We start from the raw sequence: 16,625 nt of genomic DNA on the forward strand, positions 1-16,625 counted from the left end.
ATTGATTGTTTTACCTTTTCCGAAACCAGATGTTGAATCCAGCAGATAGTTTGGTGGCCTGGACGCGAACAGTTCGGACCTGTCCACGAGCGCGTCCTTGACGGCAGTGTAGCCGTTCAGAACCACCGCGTCTTTCATCCCCATCCTGACGGTGAAGACGTCCCCGTACTGCCGCCTCCACGCCGTCAGCTTGAGGTGAGACGCCTGGCCCAAGGCGAGGAGATGCCCGAGAACAGGCACACGTCCTGCCGGGTAGGGGGGCAGGTTTTTGGAACGCTTCAAGAGGAAACATGCCAGCAGGAAGGCCGTGCAGAAGACGAGAAAAGTCTGCCCAGTCAGCCCAGAGATCTGCAAAATCCCCTGAACGGACACAGTTAACCACCTAAAGACTGCAGTAGCCATTTTAGGCCAGGGATGTTGTAGAAAAATAAGTTTGTAACCCGCCCACTTGCCATGAACTATGACCTGAATTCATGGCCAAGGCCACCTGATTTGTTCTGGAGCGCTCCAAGCGGCTTAGAGTAGAAACACAGTGTTCAAGTCTACATAATAATTCTTGCTTCTTGTCTTACAGTTATAATCAAATCATATAGTGCATACAACTAATATCAGGAAGAAAGAAAGAAAGAAATCAAAAAGTATCGTCACTGCAATTAAATTGTCCATTATTTAGAACCACAGTGAGAAATTTCATCCCTATGGGTTGTAGTGGTTTCTCCCAGTCCCAAAATGGCGGGTGCAGAAGGTGGTATGCTGGGTTCTTGCTCGTGTAAGATCGGTCCCTCCATCCTTAACGCCGACCTGTCCAACCTGGCGTCCGAGGCGAGACGTCTGATGGACTGTGGAGCCGACTACCTGCACCTGGACGTCATGGACGGGTGAGAACTGGTGAAATATTACAGCTGAAATGTGCGGCACGTGCATCAGGTGGGGAGGGGGGCGCCAAGTGTAGTTCACCAACACTTGGAAAAAAAGTACCCCAAAATGTGGAAACGATATTTAATACCTTAACAGATCGTAATTGATGATGAAGAAAGGATAATACTGAAGCAAGTATGAAAAGGAGCAGGTTCCTTTCTCAGCATTGGAACAACAATTATGCGGAACCCGCTACTTTTGTATATTTGCAACACTTATACTGAAGTGTCTTTCTGTGTTTCAGACATTTTGTACCCAACATGACTTTTGGACACCCAGTGGTGAAGTCTCTCAGGCAACATTCAGATGCCTTCTTTGGTGGGTAACTCACTAACTGTTGAGTTGATTTCATTACACGTCACACGGTCACAGTGGAACAAATGCTAATAAATATCAGAGGTATAAAGTAACCATAGTAGGAAGAATATAAACACTTTTGCAGATTTCACTGTGCATGTGCTGGTGACAGAAAATGTAGGACATTAGGTTTTTTTTAATACCTACAATGTAGGTATTTAAAAAAGAACCTAATAGTAATATGTCACAGTTGCAGACCCCCAAGACACACGGGCACACACCTGTGAGAATTTGGTCTGGTCCATTCACGACAAAACGCCTCATGTGCGGCACTTAGAAAAATGGCGGCTCGATTTGCTGATTCAAAATTCCTGCGAAACTTTGCCTCTCAAACATGTCCAAACATGTGCCGTCAATTGCTTTTTATGTGGAAAGCTTAGAGGGGCGTAAAAGGAAGGCACCATATCTTTCTCTGGCGAAAACTTGTAGAAAATTGGCCGAAACAGAGGCACTTTCAGGATACGTTCCCCATTTTTGTATGTCGTAACTTTGAGATAATTTAGAAAAAAATTCTCCAAATCTTAACAAAACTCAGATTAATATCACAGGTAGGTAGATTTGTTACGAATATGACGCCGAAAACCTCAAGTCCGTAAGTCTTGGAGAAAATGAGAGAGAGGTCCAAGAGTGAAGTCAGTCCATAGGCGGTAGGCCAAGGTATTGTTGTCGGATCGCCCGGGCTGAACTGCCGGGGTTGGTGTTCCGAGTGTGACCCGACATTTGAGTACGTTGTACCCGGGATTGCACGAGTGGGTGCCGAATGTTCCGACGGAGATTTCCGACGGATGCAGAAGGTACCCGAAGTGCGATTTACCGACAAACACCGACTGTCGGCACGCACTCGGCATGCGTTGCACACGTAACCAAAAGACCACGTGACCCCACCAACTACTCACAGGGCATATGAGGTAAGTGTGCCCGTGAGACATAATCTCATGAATGTTATCAATTGTTTGGATTTGTGTAACAATGTCCACAATGTAATCGTCATCATCATCATCAGAACATAATGGTGTCTGCAGAATATTTACAAGTCATGGCCTTCACTTTTGACATCTTACCCAGAACTCCTGTTGCCGCATTTGCGTAACTTGAAATCTGCAAAAGAGTTTCAGTTATTCTCATTAAATAGTTTCATTTACTTCACCTCAAGTGTTTCTGCCTTGTTTTGCCTAAGTGTTTGTTTGTGTATTTGTGTGTGTGTTTGTGTGTGTGTGTGTGAACATCTGTCTACAATCTGTTCAATGCTGCATTCAGTGATTTTAGTGGTTGGGGGGAAAGAGAGTAGTTCATGGCATTTAATGTAACAGTGGAAACAGACACCAGTATGTCAAATGTTAGAGATGATAAAATTGTAGTGGTCTACCAATTGCCGTGAAAGTCGCTAAGTTACCGGTAACAAGAATTACATTTTTGTTGTTTGTGTACTTCTGTGTGTTTGTCTCTGTGTTCGTCAGTATGTGTGTGTCTCTGTTTGTATGTGTCTGTGTATATTTGTCTATTTGAAGTATTTCTGTGTCTATCTGATTTGGGGTTTGCATTGCAAATTGTGGTAAACAATTATGATGTGGCAACCCTAAAATCAAGTCATTTTTACTAACTTTTTTCCACACTCTTTCCAGATATGCACATGATGGTGAATAGACCAGAACAGGTGAGTGCAAGATGTGGATATTTAAGAATTATATTCTGTCCAGAGACATTTCATTAAATATTAATGTACTAGTAAATCAATCATGTTCATTTGGTCACTTGGTTCTAGAGCTGTGTACCATATAAATTTTACAGGTACAGGTACATGGGTCAGGTCCGGACATGTATCTGTACCTGGTTCCAATAAGTTTCATTTTAGCTGGTCGATAAACCTGCTTGAATATGAGTGTTGTATTAACTAATTGTGTAATATACATAACATTGCAGTGGATAGAGGGAATGAGCGATGCTCGTGCAAACCTGTTCACGTTTCATATAGAAGCCACCGACGACGTGAAGGGATGTATCAGGAAAGTGAAGGAGGCAGGCATGCAGGTAACAGCACCTTTCATGTAATCCCTCCTTACACCATTGATTGATTGATTGATTGATGTATTCATGATCATGAGAATGTTTGAATACATTTCTTGAAGTGTGTTCATGTACATGTATAGTAGCATTGACTTTGTAACATGAATATGTTCATAAAAAAGACTGAGTCACTGATGTTTATAAGGTACTGTTTCTGAACAATGTTGGTACTGTTTATTTGATACTGACTTAAAATGATATAATTGTTTGATATGATACAGAATACTTAATAGAGGTAACTTGCAGAATTCTATTTGTAGTAAAACAACTATTTTTTCATCTGTTTTTATGTCATTAACATGTATAGAGCTACCCCATATGTTATGAATATGATGTATTTTTCAGATAGAAATGATATGATACAAAGCACCTAAACTGCAGTACTGTAGAGTTAATAAGTAACTTGTTAATGTTATGAAACAAGAACTATTTTCATCTCTGTGCATGATGTCTGTGCCCAGGTTGGTATTGGCCTGAAACCCAAGACTCCTGTGGAGGTGGTGTTCCCCTATGTGGAGGATGTAGACATGGTGCTGGTGATGACTGTGGAGCCGGGCTTCGGGGGACAGAAGTTCATGGCTGACATGATGCCCAAGGTCAGGCAGGGGGGATGAGATGTGAACTTGAACTCATTGTATGGGGTTCTTCTAGCTTCCACCATGTGATGATTTGTGACTATGCTATATTAGGACCATTACGCTAATTTTCAAGTAGTACAGTGGTATGTCAATGTAGGTTAGACATCCAGGTTATAGCTAAATAAGATACACCAAGAAGAAGTTAATCAAAGAGTGAGTGACAACCTGTTTTCAAACTAGATCTCTACTTTTGCATATCAATTCATAGCTAGGATAAAAAACTCTCTCCAACCTCCAGTGTCACTGTACCCTGGGAAAATGCAGACTCCTAGAGCTGCGCAAGGTCACCGATCCCCGCCACACGCGCCCCCGGAACACCCGAATGCCCAACACCCACACGCCTGACAATCCAGCTGGTCTCAACTAGCAAGCGATAGTCGGGGGCCGGCGTAAGTGGGGCCAGCTGGTAGTGGGGCGGGGGTATAGTTGCGGGCGCATGTGAGGCAGGGGATCGGTAACTCTTCTTGCGAAGCTTCTTTGAGCATGGTTTCCCAGGGAAGTGTCACTGATGAAAGACACCCAATGGTATCTGAAACGTCTGGCTGTTTCCAAAATCATATCCAGTTCCTTGAGTAACTGCTTTTGGGCGTATTGTAGTCTGGTACTATGCTAGTATTTATTTGTGGAGCAATGTCAGATCAAATATGAAAATATTGATAAGACCCTCCAAACCCTCAGTGTTTCCTATTGAAAAAGGAGTGAAAAGAATGAAGTCCCCTCATGGGTACCCTTAGAATCCCAAGAAGTCCCCTCATGGGTACCCTTAGAATCCCAACATGTTACCTTACATTTTCAATATCTCTCCAGAGACAGGCCAAGACCCCCCTTCCATGCCACCTGGCCGATTGGTCGCTTTTCTACTTTATTTACCATTATTCTTAAATAAAAACCTGGCATAGCCCTGTTGTACTAGTAGGTGTTTTTAGATTACAAATGTATGATAGTAGTACTATTAATACTTATCATGAAGGTTTAGGCCACACACCACAGCCGTAGTCACATGGCACTAGTGGCTCGTTCTCATTTAAATGTCGAAATGCTGTCGCCTGACTTTACGCCTTGATATGGAGCAAATTATAGACAACATCACTGGTTCCTTCATTTTTCCACAACCCCAGTAATGTTTTACAAAAGATGCACCACAACATTCGTATAGGTTCATGGGTTAGAAGATTATTATAGCCACGGTTAGGATTTCACAACCTAAAAAATGGCTGTCGCCTGAGAAGAAACGAAGAATTCAAATAGTGACCAAAAATGTAACAATTCAGTTCCCAGAATGATTGTTCGGCAGGTGAAACCAGCTACCCAGGCCCTCTGTCCGATCACGTTAGATCGCTCCTGTCACTGATCTTGGAGGCTGTGTGAGGTGGTTTATGCCTGTTGCCAGATTCTGTAACAAACGTTACCACCACTAGTACGATGGTTGCCACGGTTATATCATGCATGTATAAGACTAGAAATTGCCGTTTTTGTGACGCAGTACAGTTTTTCTGGCTTTCTAAAGAAACAAGAAAGGGTTGTTGACTGTCATTTGTATCCCACCTTGCTTGTCAAAATGTTGTACAGAAATGACTGTAACAAACGTTACTATTGTTCGATGCTGTCTAAGCTTTCTATTGGACCTGGTGTTAAAAAGCTGCCCACTTTTCAAATGTCCCTAGGGACATCCACTTATACCTAAATGATGTAGTCAATAAGGTAAGTCCTTTCGAAGAAAACAGGGTAAAGTCTACTGTTGTAACAAACGTTACCGGTAACGTTTGTTACATGCCCTGTAATGCATTACCAATGGGACCGAAAATAATAAGTTTCCATTTTTTGGCTATGGTTAAAAGAGGAATTTTCCCAAACAACCAAGTAGTTTTAAGTGAAAATAAAGCCGATTTATTTTTCGACCAAAAAAAATGCCATTTTCGACATTTCAATGAGAACGAGTGTAGTAATATAGCTAACAAAAAAGTGTTATGCTTCATCCTCAGTTTTAGGTTCGACCATGTTGCTTTTCCCTTAGACAGTTTGGAAACTAACAAAGCTTTGTGTCATCTCTCCCCACCCCAGGTCCAGGCCCTGCGTGCTAAGTACAAGTCTCTGGACATCGAGGTGGATGGGGGAGTGGGACCCAGTACCATTGACCTGGCAGCAGAGGTAAGAACAGCTGTGTTCTGTTGACTTCTTTCTCAGGGATGTCTTTAGCTGTGTCCAGGAACATCCAATGTATTTTGATGTTGATGTCAACAAATGACACAAAACGTCCTGGTAAGTATACAAAAAGCAGTCTCCATGGTTTGTTCCGTTGTTTTTAACTTAAGTCAGAAAACTCTTCAGATATGTCAAAATCCTTTAAGATTTGCCTCTCAAAATGCAGGAAGTAGTAGTTCAAAGGGTTAAAGATATTGTGAAAATTTTCCAGTGAAACTCAATTCCTGACATCTTTGGCACTTGACACTTTCCCAAGATGGATGCTTGCTGGTATGGTTAGAGTTCTGGGTGAGAATTATTGTTCCTGTGAGCCACCTAGTGGAAGTCAACATAACTGCATTGCTGAGAATGGATGCTATAGCAAGTCATGTGTGCAACTTCTATCTGTAATGACAGCAATACCTGTGTAAATAACTACACTTTGAGGAGCTCTTGACTTTTTTAAAGTTCTTCAAAATACTGGTGTATCCCACTGTTAATGTGTGTTTTGTATCTATTTTCAGGCCGGCGCTAACATGATCGTATCGGGAACGGCAGTAGTTAGGAGCGACAACCCGCGGGATGTCATTGGCCAATTGAGAGGCAAGGTGGACGAGGCAATACAGAAGGCTAACCTGGAGAGATGATGACATCACGTTGTCTTTAGGTGGGGGAGGGGGGGCAAGTAGACAAAACAGGTACAATTGCTGCTTGACTTGGTTTGACAGGAGTAAACTTTGCATTCAACTGTACCAGCTGCAGGGGTAATGCCATGTAATGGTAAAGTGGGGATTTTCTGCTCCATGTTTGACATGAAAGCTAACAAGATTGGTGAAGCTAACAGGACCATTGAACCATCATCAGCAAAGGAATTCTGCACATTTTAATCCACAGTTTATAAAATCATATCTTGTGCAATTCATTTCACATCTTCATGGGAACTAACTACTAAGATGAGGCTGAAGACAACCGGAATGTTTGGAGAGTCAACTTGTGGTAATGTTAATGTTAATTCCAGGGCTCTTTCCAGTTGCTAGGGAAGGGATCAGTAAGAATGTAACATGAAACACTCAATATTCAGGGTGTGGTCTTGTTATTTTTTTGTCCTAGGATTATCAGCACGCTGCTGTGACAGAATCAATGTTCAATAACAATCTGCGTCAACATTTTGTTGTTAGCTAGGCTTTGTATGAAACATCCAAGATTTTCCGAAGAATGACCATGCTTTGCTGTCCCTACACCCCTATTCCACTAGTGCAGCGACCTCGCTGCGACTGCCCTGTGACCTAGCGATTGGACCGAGCACTCAACAAATTTTACGACTAAAACAAATTTTATTGCGCTGTTTGTTTTTGTTGTCTTTTCAGTCACATGTTTACATTTTGCATCATATTCCAGTTATGAAATCAAGGATTACACAGATCCAATTTTGGTTGCAGCGAGGCCGAAGCAGGATCACCGCATGGTGGTGTGGGAGCTTACACCTGTTGTACAGTGAACATTACAGGTCCTTACCCTCTGTAAAGATGATGACCTACCCTATAGTAAACACAGTTAAACTGTAAATCCTTTGTATGGGACATGTCTCTGCATTGTACCATGTCAAGTTGTTAGTTTGTCCCTCCGGGCTTAACAGCTAGGGTGCATCATGTACAAACAATACATTACGTGAGAAATACGTGCTGGAGATGTTGACATTGCAATTATGGCGCCCCCCTACTGTAAATTACCCTGTGTGCTGGGTGGCACCTGCTTAACTATGATGTTAAAAACATGAGATGGTTATCTTGTTTGCACTTCAAACTATTGACGTTTGCTAGGTTGACCTATAGAAGCCTTGGCTTCACAAATAAAGTTTTGGCAAAAGCCATTACAATGATTTTCTTATGTATTATTATTTTAAATCATTTATTTATGATATGGAATTTATATTCAATATCAAAGTTGTAATACTCTAATGTGCACATGTTATACAAGGTAAAACACCAAGAAGGCCAACATCGAGTTACAAGAAGAAAATATGAATGATCACCAATTTACGTATTACTTGGGGGACTAAGCAAGTCATGTAGACTTATCTGAAAAGATTCAGTGGTGGCTCCAGGCAATATCAGCAGTTACTGTCAGTCAAAGGCACAAGTCTTTTCTTTTCTCAGTTCAAATATGCAATCCATCGTATGATAATTTGTTAAAATACTAGTGAGTTCTACTAGAAAGTATGTCCTGTGTTGACGTTGCAGTTTGTTGTCATTGGTTTCCTTTCCGAAGGTACCGACACGTTTTTAACTCTTCAAAACTGTCCCTCATGCCTCCAGACTCTGTCGGTTTGACGGAGAAGTCCCTCTTGACTAGCGGAGTCCCCTGTTGGCTAAGGTACAGCGGCATCATTCTGGTGAATGCAGCTGTTCGCGAAGACTCCTCGTCGTCCGAGGAATCGCTGGCGTACACGTCGGCCGGGCGGATCTTCCGGCACTTCCAGCGGCTGGAACCGGTGCTGCGCATGTAGGACGGCGGTGCCTGGCTTTTTCGTATAATTTTTGGCGAAGTGGGATCGTCTTTTTGTTCGTCGCCGTTATTTGGTGTATGTGTGGGGTCTTGAGTCCTGAGGGACGGTATGAGTCTATGTGGAGGCGCAGTGTTCACTCTCCTAAGCAGACGTGGTGAGGAGACAGCGTCCAGTAACAGAGCCGAGTTCGAGTGTAAGAGGACAGCTTTTGGCTTCACGCTGGGCGGGTGAGAGGCAGACCCGGGACGTCCTCTAGGACTGGCCGACATCGGTCTCACGTTGGCCGATCCCTGCGTGGTGGGTGCACGAGGACGCTGTACTTTTGCAGACGCCGGTCTGTTTTCTACAGCACGTGGAGAGCAAGGTACTGGACCATCCCGTGGTGACAGAGATGGGGACACCTGACGCGGGGAGGTCGGGTTTGATACGGGCGGCGTACGGGGCGACCCCGGCGCGTGATGATGACCGGTCCGGCGAGGAGACGCGGACGACGGGCGAGGCGACGCCGGTGGAGTCGGCACAGCTGCACGGTCACGCGCTCTCGAGAAGGCAGGAGGGCTCGGTAAGGAGGCAGAGTCCGAATACGAACGTTTCCTTAACGGCTCGATATGCTTATTGATTGGTGGTAGAATAAACATGTCTTCCTGAAGGGCCAACTTTCGTGACAGCCTTTTGGTGAACGGTTCGTCTGAAACAGTTCGCGTTAGAGGCCTGTGCCTCCGCGGGGTGGTGGGGGTCGATGACCCCGGGGTAGACCCACCGGATCTAGGCGACTGGTCTCCGCTTCCCGTCGGTGAGTCTTCTGGGGTTTCGTCTTCTAGTGTTCCCACCGCCCTGCTAACCAGGGGCGCAGGGCTCATCCTGTTTACGTGTTGTAAAGTCCGAAGGTCTTCCATACTCTGCGTTTTGTCAATCTCAAGAGACTGCAACAGTTTCTGTTGGATCTGACAAATTGTGCGGATGTTGCCCTCCTCAACTTTCTTCAGAGCTTTCTCTTTTGACTGTAGCAGGTTCTCCAGTGACCTGTTCTTTACAGTCATCTCTTTGTTCTTCGTCTTGGTGACTTGCAGTACTTTCAAACTCAACGCTATGTCGTCGGCCATGTTCTTTTTCTCACCATTGCTGTTTTCTCCCTCGGCCTTCTCCATAGCTGAAAACACGTCTCACGAACTTGTCACACGAGTTACGCGCTTGTTGCAGTATTTACTCACGCTACCCCAGTGACCCTTCTAAGTGCTGATAGTCTCTCACCTAATACAGACCCTGTGGGTTCAGTTTACCCCGGGTGAGCTATCAGGGTACGGGTGAGGTAAATATGCTTTCTCTCTGCGCCGACGGGTCCCTAAGACTCAACCGTCCAGGTGTCAACAAGGCGTGGTGTTCGTACAAGACGCAACAGAAATAAAGTTCTCCCAGCTGTGCGGTGATATAGAATCCCAACTCCAGGTAGCTAAGTGACCGAGCAAATCCTGTCAAGTCTTTCACGGACCTGTCAGGTGCGGTGACGTTATTCCAAGCAGCCCTGAACGTTTCATACGCCGCACAAAAGGGCGAGCTGTCACTCCGAGCCAGTAAATCAGTCCTGTGTTGTTAATGTGAAGTCGGGACCTCAGTGAGAAGAAAATGGGCTGAGAAAACCTCTGTGTGTTCTTGACTTAAATCCGTGAATGGACGACGCTCTCTCCGCAATATCCGAGTGACAAGTTAAGGTGCTTTGCTGTACTCAGTGTTTTCAGAACACGGCTTGTCTTTGTTTGCAGCCGTAGTCTTTAGTTGGTTACGAAAACATTCGGTCTTTTATAGAGAAGAACTAGGAAACAAAGTGTCGACCCAAGCACAGGTGGTATTGTGCAAGTCAAATGGGGCGTACATATCAAACCCTTTTCATCGAAGGTACGTACGTGTGGATCGGCCAGTAGGCGAAGAACGTACGGGCGAATAACAAATATCCTTCTCGATGTAGTGATGTCAGAGACGCTGTCAGATTCAGAGCGATTAGTAAGTACTCCAGTGGAATGTGATTGTGAAGTGATGCCCTGTATCAAATTCCAAACTCCGAGTTCAAGTGCCCGTGACTCGCTACTCGGCAATGGAGACCCGCAATGCGTACATGCCAACTTGGGTTTTGAAGCGTTCTCTAGGATCTGATGAGAGAGCCCTTTGGGTCAAAGAAAGGACAACAGGTTGTGTGCAGAAACCACAGCAAATGCCGGCCTTCAATGTAAACAATGATGTGCCGTAGACGCCGAGTTTCCCTCACGAACAGTCGGCGAAAAGCCGTGGTTCTTTGATCAACTGAATGACACCGTAGAATAGCCTATTGCACAGTCACGATCAACACGGATGCTTTTAACGTAGGAGATGTTTGTGAGCTTCCCAGAATTTCGATGTTCCGACTGGTAAGTCCTGTCAGTTAGTCCGTATTGCAGTCTTACCTGTGCCGACGGTTCCTTTCAATAGGCGGTCCTGGCTCCATTTTCTTTTGCTCACACCTGGAAGAAAGGAAAAGCCTTCAGACGTGTCACCACTGTGTCGTCTGACATCGGTCTGACTAACTCCGGATTGTTGTACGACTGACCCTATATCATCGGATACCTAGCGGCTCAACACGCGGCGTACACCCTTTGTGTCGCACGGTAATCGAAGACTCCGTTATCAGTAACACGGATAGAACACAGAAGGCACGGGAGCTTAGCTCAGATCCCTCTTTAACCGCTTGCATGGACGTCCTTTCTGATCAGCGTGGCTATCTAAATCACCCGGCATTTTATCAGCAGTAATAGTGAGAAGGCCACAGGAAAGGTGACGCCGCTCTGCGCGTCTCAACTCACGCATCTGACGTAATTAAGTTAAATGCGCATGTTCCCTGGTAACTTAAGTCAACATTCCGATTGGCCATGATGACTACAATTGGTTTTGTTGACTCTAGATAGGCCATGCTAACTAAGGGCCGTATTATCCTGGGAACATCGTTTTCTCTCCCTGTATACCTACTAGGTGTTGTCGCTACAGAATCATTCCAAGGATAAGTCTTCAGGTGTAGGTATATACCCCCGTTTAGAACTTAATAAGCTTCAGTGAAAATTTCAGGTGGTCTTAATTTTTGACACCACCGAAAAACAAACCAACTACTGGCGCCTCCCAGTATTTGCTCTGTTGTTGACCACGCTTAGGTATAGATTGTCTAGGGCTACATTGTGTAACTGATAAATTTACTCTTTATCAGGTAATTTTATAGCGACATACTTGTAATGTTGTATAGCTGCGATGTAATGAACTGTATGAAGTGGACCTTGACACTCTATTTGCTAATTTTAATTCCCACCTGACACTGTAAGAGTTGAAGTTTTAAAGTTAGTGAAAGACCTTCCTGCCCCAAATGGTGCCCATTTGAGTTTCTGTAGCCCTAGGACACATAACTTTGTGCAATCACTACATCAGGGGGCTAGTCCACTGTTGTAAGTTGTCTGTGTGTTCAACTACCATAACTACCTTACTCTTTCCCTGACGCTGAGAAAGCATCATGTATTAGTATCATTTTAAAGTCTTTGGTATGACTCGGCCGTACATCGAGCTCACTACCTACCTACTGCAAGGCTAACACTCTAATCACATGGTCATTGCACCGGTTTTATGAGAGCAGAACTTTAATGAAAAACACAAGAAGCCAGAAAAAAGAAAACGGCAGATATTGCATCATATGCACAGAATGTTTCAAACAAAACGTAGCAATTACAAATTACGTGTAACATAGTCTCTTTTACAAAGACACAAGAAACAGGATGGTCAAGACCGCATTTTTTTCATCAAACAGCAATGCGGGATTGTGGTTGGACGGTAAGGGTGGAACGCATCTTTACTATTGTGAGGATTTTCTGCGGTCAAATATTGAAAGATAATATTCTTATAACGTATCTACGAGCAAAAATAAGACGTGCGGGACGTCACAGTATCTAAGTATTACTTATCATTCATTGAGATTTGTGGAAGGTTTGATACAACAGTTGTCAATATACTTTTCAACCCGAAAACCATACTATAAGGTTTGACCCACTCACATCGGGATGGACCCATACTGTTTCCAATGTAAGTATGGTGTTATTTTCTTCAATGGCAATGCGCCCCAGGTGTGGCTCTCCTCAAACACGGGACCTCAAGGTTTTCGTCTCATCTGATATGGCATCCCAAATAGTTCTCAGTTCGTTTTCCTGATTATAGTGGTCTAACATTTGGGGCCTACTATGAATTCGAACCCATAACCTTAAGATTCAACTACCCTAGCGCCAAGACCACCTTTGCACCATTATTATGTCACCAACCAATGGCGTGCGCCTGCGATACTTGTGTTTAACGTCAAAGGGCGCTACACGGGTTGATAGATACAATTACAGAAAGTACTCAGACGGCAACACCTTTACGTATTGATTTTAATGGCAAATATTTGCCCGTCTGTTATCCCAACAGAGGAAAGAATGGACTAACTGTTTGGCTGTGTGCCAAGCTTTGGACCTTCAGTGGGCTGGAAACTTTACTGTAAGGCGACCTGTCGTTTGGTGTTAAGTGAACCGTTAAATCGTGCGTAGTAAGATGTGTTTTAAGGTGATGTTGTTCTGAGTTGTAGGGCTTTTTCTTTAGATGCAGGGTATCGCAGGGTTTGCTTAGCACGTACACACGTGTGAATGTAAACCAAAGAGAACACAGTGGTGGGTAACTCTTCACTGTGCAGTAAGGCCTCTGTAGTTTTCCTTTAATACGCAAGGTGGCGTTTGAAAACTCCAATGTCTGGCACCGGAAGGGCATTATTGTACTACCCTCTTTCAGTGCTTTTAGCGAATACTGTTGAGGAAAAAGTAATGCACCGATAGCTGTATTAGTCGTACCTTTTTACTATGTGACTGGAGGGTAATCTCCGTCGACGAAACCAATACAGGTCTTCGCTATCGCGGCCCTGTAATTACGTCACAGAGTTACTTACGGTCACTTGTCAAAGAATTCAGGTCATAGTTCATGGTCAATGCGGGTCAAAAACCTGTTTTTTCTATTACAATGACCTAAAATGGCTACTGCAGTCTTTAGGTGGATAACCGAGGCCGTCCAAGGGATTTTGCAGATCTCTGGGCTGACTGGGCAGACTTTTCTCGTCTTCTGCACGGCCTTCCTGCTAGCATGTTTCCTCTTGAAGCGTTCCAAAAACCTGCCCCCCTACCCGGCAGGACGTGTGCCTGTTCTCGGGCACCTCCTCGCCTTGGGCCGGGCGCCTCACCTGAAGCTGACGGCGTGGAGGCGGCAGTACGGGGACGTCTTCACCGTCAGGATGGGGATGAAAGACGCGGTGGTTCTGAACGGCTACACTGCCGTCAAGGACGCGCTCGTGGACAGGTCCGAGTTGTTCGCGTCCAGGCCACCGAACTACCTGTTTGATTCAACATTTGGTTTCGGGAAAGGTAAAGCATTCCATTTCTAATTTCCTCATTCTTTTGTATATTGTAAGATTAGAAATTCGGTTTAATTTCTAGAAATCATCGATCATTTTATATCTACATATGTTCATGCACGAAGAGGAATGGGAAAGCATACCACTCTTTTGTCCAGATCTGTAGCCTGGGAGACAGAGAGACAGACAGACTCTCATGTATCAAGATATGACGTAAGGCATATCTTAACTTTCTTTGTTCCTGAAGACATTGCTTCTGTCAGTTGGGGGACTGAGCTCAAACAGAGAAAGAGGTTTGCTACCGCTGCCTTAAAGAAACTGGGAATGAAGGTCGGAATGGGCAGCATTGAAGAGGACATCCGACAAGAGGCGAGCTTTCTACGAAATAGGGTGAGTTGATGTAAAAAGTACTATGCAAGATTCCGAACCTTTCTGTTTGAATGTCTGCAGGACTAACTCGTTATCTTGCTGATGAAGGAACTCTGTTTAGATTGCAGGATACAAGGGGAAGCCCATTGACCCCGCCCATGACGTCACGGTGGCTGTTGCTAACATCATCTGCTCCATGGTGTTCGGGAGGCGCTATGACTACGAGGATGAAACGTTCCGAGAGCTCACTGAAGCGATTGTGACGGTACTGGCTGAGCTTGGAGCTGGACAGATCATCAGCGTCTTCCCTTTCTTAAGGTTTGTTCCCGGAGGTAAGTATATGATGTTCCTTTTATACAGAACATTTCCTCTAACATCGAAAACCCTACTGTAATTTAGAGTTGCATACTCGCGTGGTGGGCTCTCGAACTAGAGGCCTAGGGCTCCTGGATGTCAACGTATACCTTTCTTCGTTGTGTTACAGGTTACCAAGAAGTTTAATCCTTGCACGTATTATGCTAAAGTTGCCGGATAACACCAGAAAATAAATATATATATAATAATATAAATATATATAATAATAATAATACTTTACGAATAACCTACCATTACTGTCATGCACACAGTGAACCGAGCCAGCCTGTGTGTATCTGCACAAGTCGCCAAGATCCAAAAGGTGGTGAAAGAGGAAATTTCTCGCCATCGCGAACACCTGGATCGCGAGAACCCGCGAGACTTCCTGGACTTCTGCCTGCTGGAGCTGGAACTGCAGGAAAAGTTAGAGGGTCTGACGGAAGAACACGTCCTGTACATTTCCCAGGAACTTTTCTTCGCCGGCACGGACACAACTGCCAACACACTGCTGTGGAGTCTGCTATACATGACTTTGAACCCGGACATCCAAAATAAGGTACTTGCAAGCATTAACTGTCACCCTTACAAAACTCCGTTAATTTAGCAAAGATCACACTTTGTAAACCGCATGTTCCATTTGCATACTCTTCTGTGTGCCAAAACGTATTCTACACATTTCTTACGACTTATAGAAACCCTTACAATGTTCATTAGGGCTACTGTAAGACAGTTTCATCCTATCAGCTGCAGGTACTTCAGGAGCTTGACTTCTAGAAAGCCTTACAATGTTGATAAGGATGGGTTTAACTGTATTCTATCCTACCAGGTTCATGAGGAGCTTGATGCCGTTGTTGGTGAGAGTCTGCCCACCCTGTCCCACCGTTCCCAGCTGCCCTACGTGAACGCCTGTCTGCAGGAGGTCATGAGGATCCGCCCAGTTGGACCTCTTGCCATTCCCCACGCCACAACAGAGGCAGTCAAAGTACGGGGATATGATATACCCAAGAGAACCCAGGTATTGCAACATCTTCGTCCACTACCCTCTCATCTCACAAAGTTTTCTACCACGCTGTAAAGCGTGCAAAGAAGCTGCAAAATGAGCAAATAAGTGTGGTGATTACAAGGAGGGATACTTATGTAGTAATTATCGATATCTTCCAAGTCAGAGAAGAGGATTTGAAGAAACAAGAAATAAAAGACAACTCATTGCATGGTATAATATGAGTTTGTCACATGTTTAACCTCCCGACCACACACAATTAAATTTCGTGATGGAGGCAAACTTTTCGCTTAGACAATGAAAGTATTGTGGTCTTACCATAAGGTTACAAGTTCAAAAAAAAATCTCCATATATTCAAAAGTGGCCGCATGACTAAGAGTTAACTACTTTCTATTCAATTCGTGCAGATCTGCCGAAAGACTATTCTTGACTTGTTGAGTTTTCAGTGTGTAACGTTATATCTGCGTGGCTTATATATACGTGGCGTCTATTTCGTTTCATCCAGGTACTACTGAACCTGTACTCCCTCCACATGGACCCCGCCTACTGGCCTGATCCGGACCGGTTTGACCCCGAAAGGTTTCTGGACGCGGAAGGGAAAGTCATCAACAAGCCCGAGTCTTTCCTGCCTTTTGGAGGAGGTAATTATCAGGCTTAGAGACCATAGGTGTACTTGACCACATACATGCTTACACACCTTCTATAGGACGTTTGGCTAATGTTACTATTAGGCATTCTTTATTTCCAGGAGGACGGGTGTGTCTTGGTGAGCAGCTGGCCAGGATGGAACTTTTCCTGTTCTT

The 16,625-nt window shown here is 44.4% G+C and overlaps 4 protein-coding genes across 4 annotated transcripts in view; 2 read left to right on the plus strand and 2 right to left on the minus strand.

Moving 5' to 3' along the window:
* Positions 1-556, minus strand: part of LOC118407505 (cytochrome P450 2U1-like) — a 5,289-nt gene extending 4,733 nt beyond the window's left edge. The window contains exon 1 of the mRNA XM_035807982.1: positions 15-556. Coding sequence (XP_035663875.1) covers positions 15-402 — 388 coding nt within the window. The 5' untranslated portion in view covers positions 403-556. The remainder of the gene's footprint in view (positions 1-14) is intronic.
* Positions 557-686: 130 nt separating this feature from the next.
* On the plus strand, positions 687-8,024 carry LOC118407507 (ribulose-phosphate 3-epimerase-like). The gene is made up of 7 exons (XM_035807985.1): positions 687-878; positions 1,163-1,236; positions 2,898-2,929; positions 3,196-3,303; positions 3,801-3,935; positions 6,039-6,125; positions 6,683-8,024. The coding sequence occupies exons 1-7, from the start codon at positions 730-732 to the stop codon at positions 6,803-6,805; spliced, it is 708 nt and encodes a 235-aa protein (XP_035663878.1). The 5' UTR covers positions 687-729; the 3' UTR covers positions 6,806-8,024.
* Positions 8,025-8,405: 381 nt separating this feature from the next.
* LOC118407509 (nascent polypeptide-associated complex subunit alpha, muscle-specific form-like) lies at positions 8,406-9,812 on the minus strand. Its single transcript, XM_035807987.1, has one exon. It carries the CDS (start codon positions 9,810-9,812, stop codon positions 8,406-8,408), a length of 1,407 nt encoding a protein of 468 aa, XP_035663880.1.
* Positions 9,813-12,839: 3,027 nt separating this feature from the next.
* On the plus strand, positions 12,840-16,619 carry LOC118407501 (cytochrome P450 2U1-like; the record flags this gene model as incomplete). Its single annotated transcript, XM_035807979.1, has 7 exons — positions 12,840-14,108; positions 14,346-14,488; positions 14,589-14,799; positions 15,094-15,377; positions 15,648-15,836; positions 16,328-16,463; positions 16,571-16,619. Coding segments are annotated over exons 1-7 (1,400 nt in total), but the record flags the coding sequence as incomplete, so codon positions are not given.
* Positions 16,620-16,625: the final 6 nt, after the last annotated feature.

Source organism: Branchiostoma floridae, unplaced genomic scaffold (assembly GCF_000003815.2).
Source record: "Branchiostoma floridae strain S238N-H82 unplaced genomic scaffold, Bfl_VNyyK Sc7u5tJ_1383, whole genome shotgun sequence".
Classification (NCBI taxonomy): domain Eukaryota; kingdom Metazoa; phylum Chordata; class Leptocardii; order Amphioxiformes; family Branchiostomatidae; genus Branchiostoma; species Branchiostoma floridae.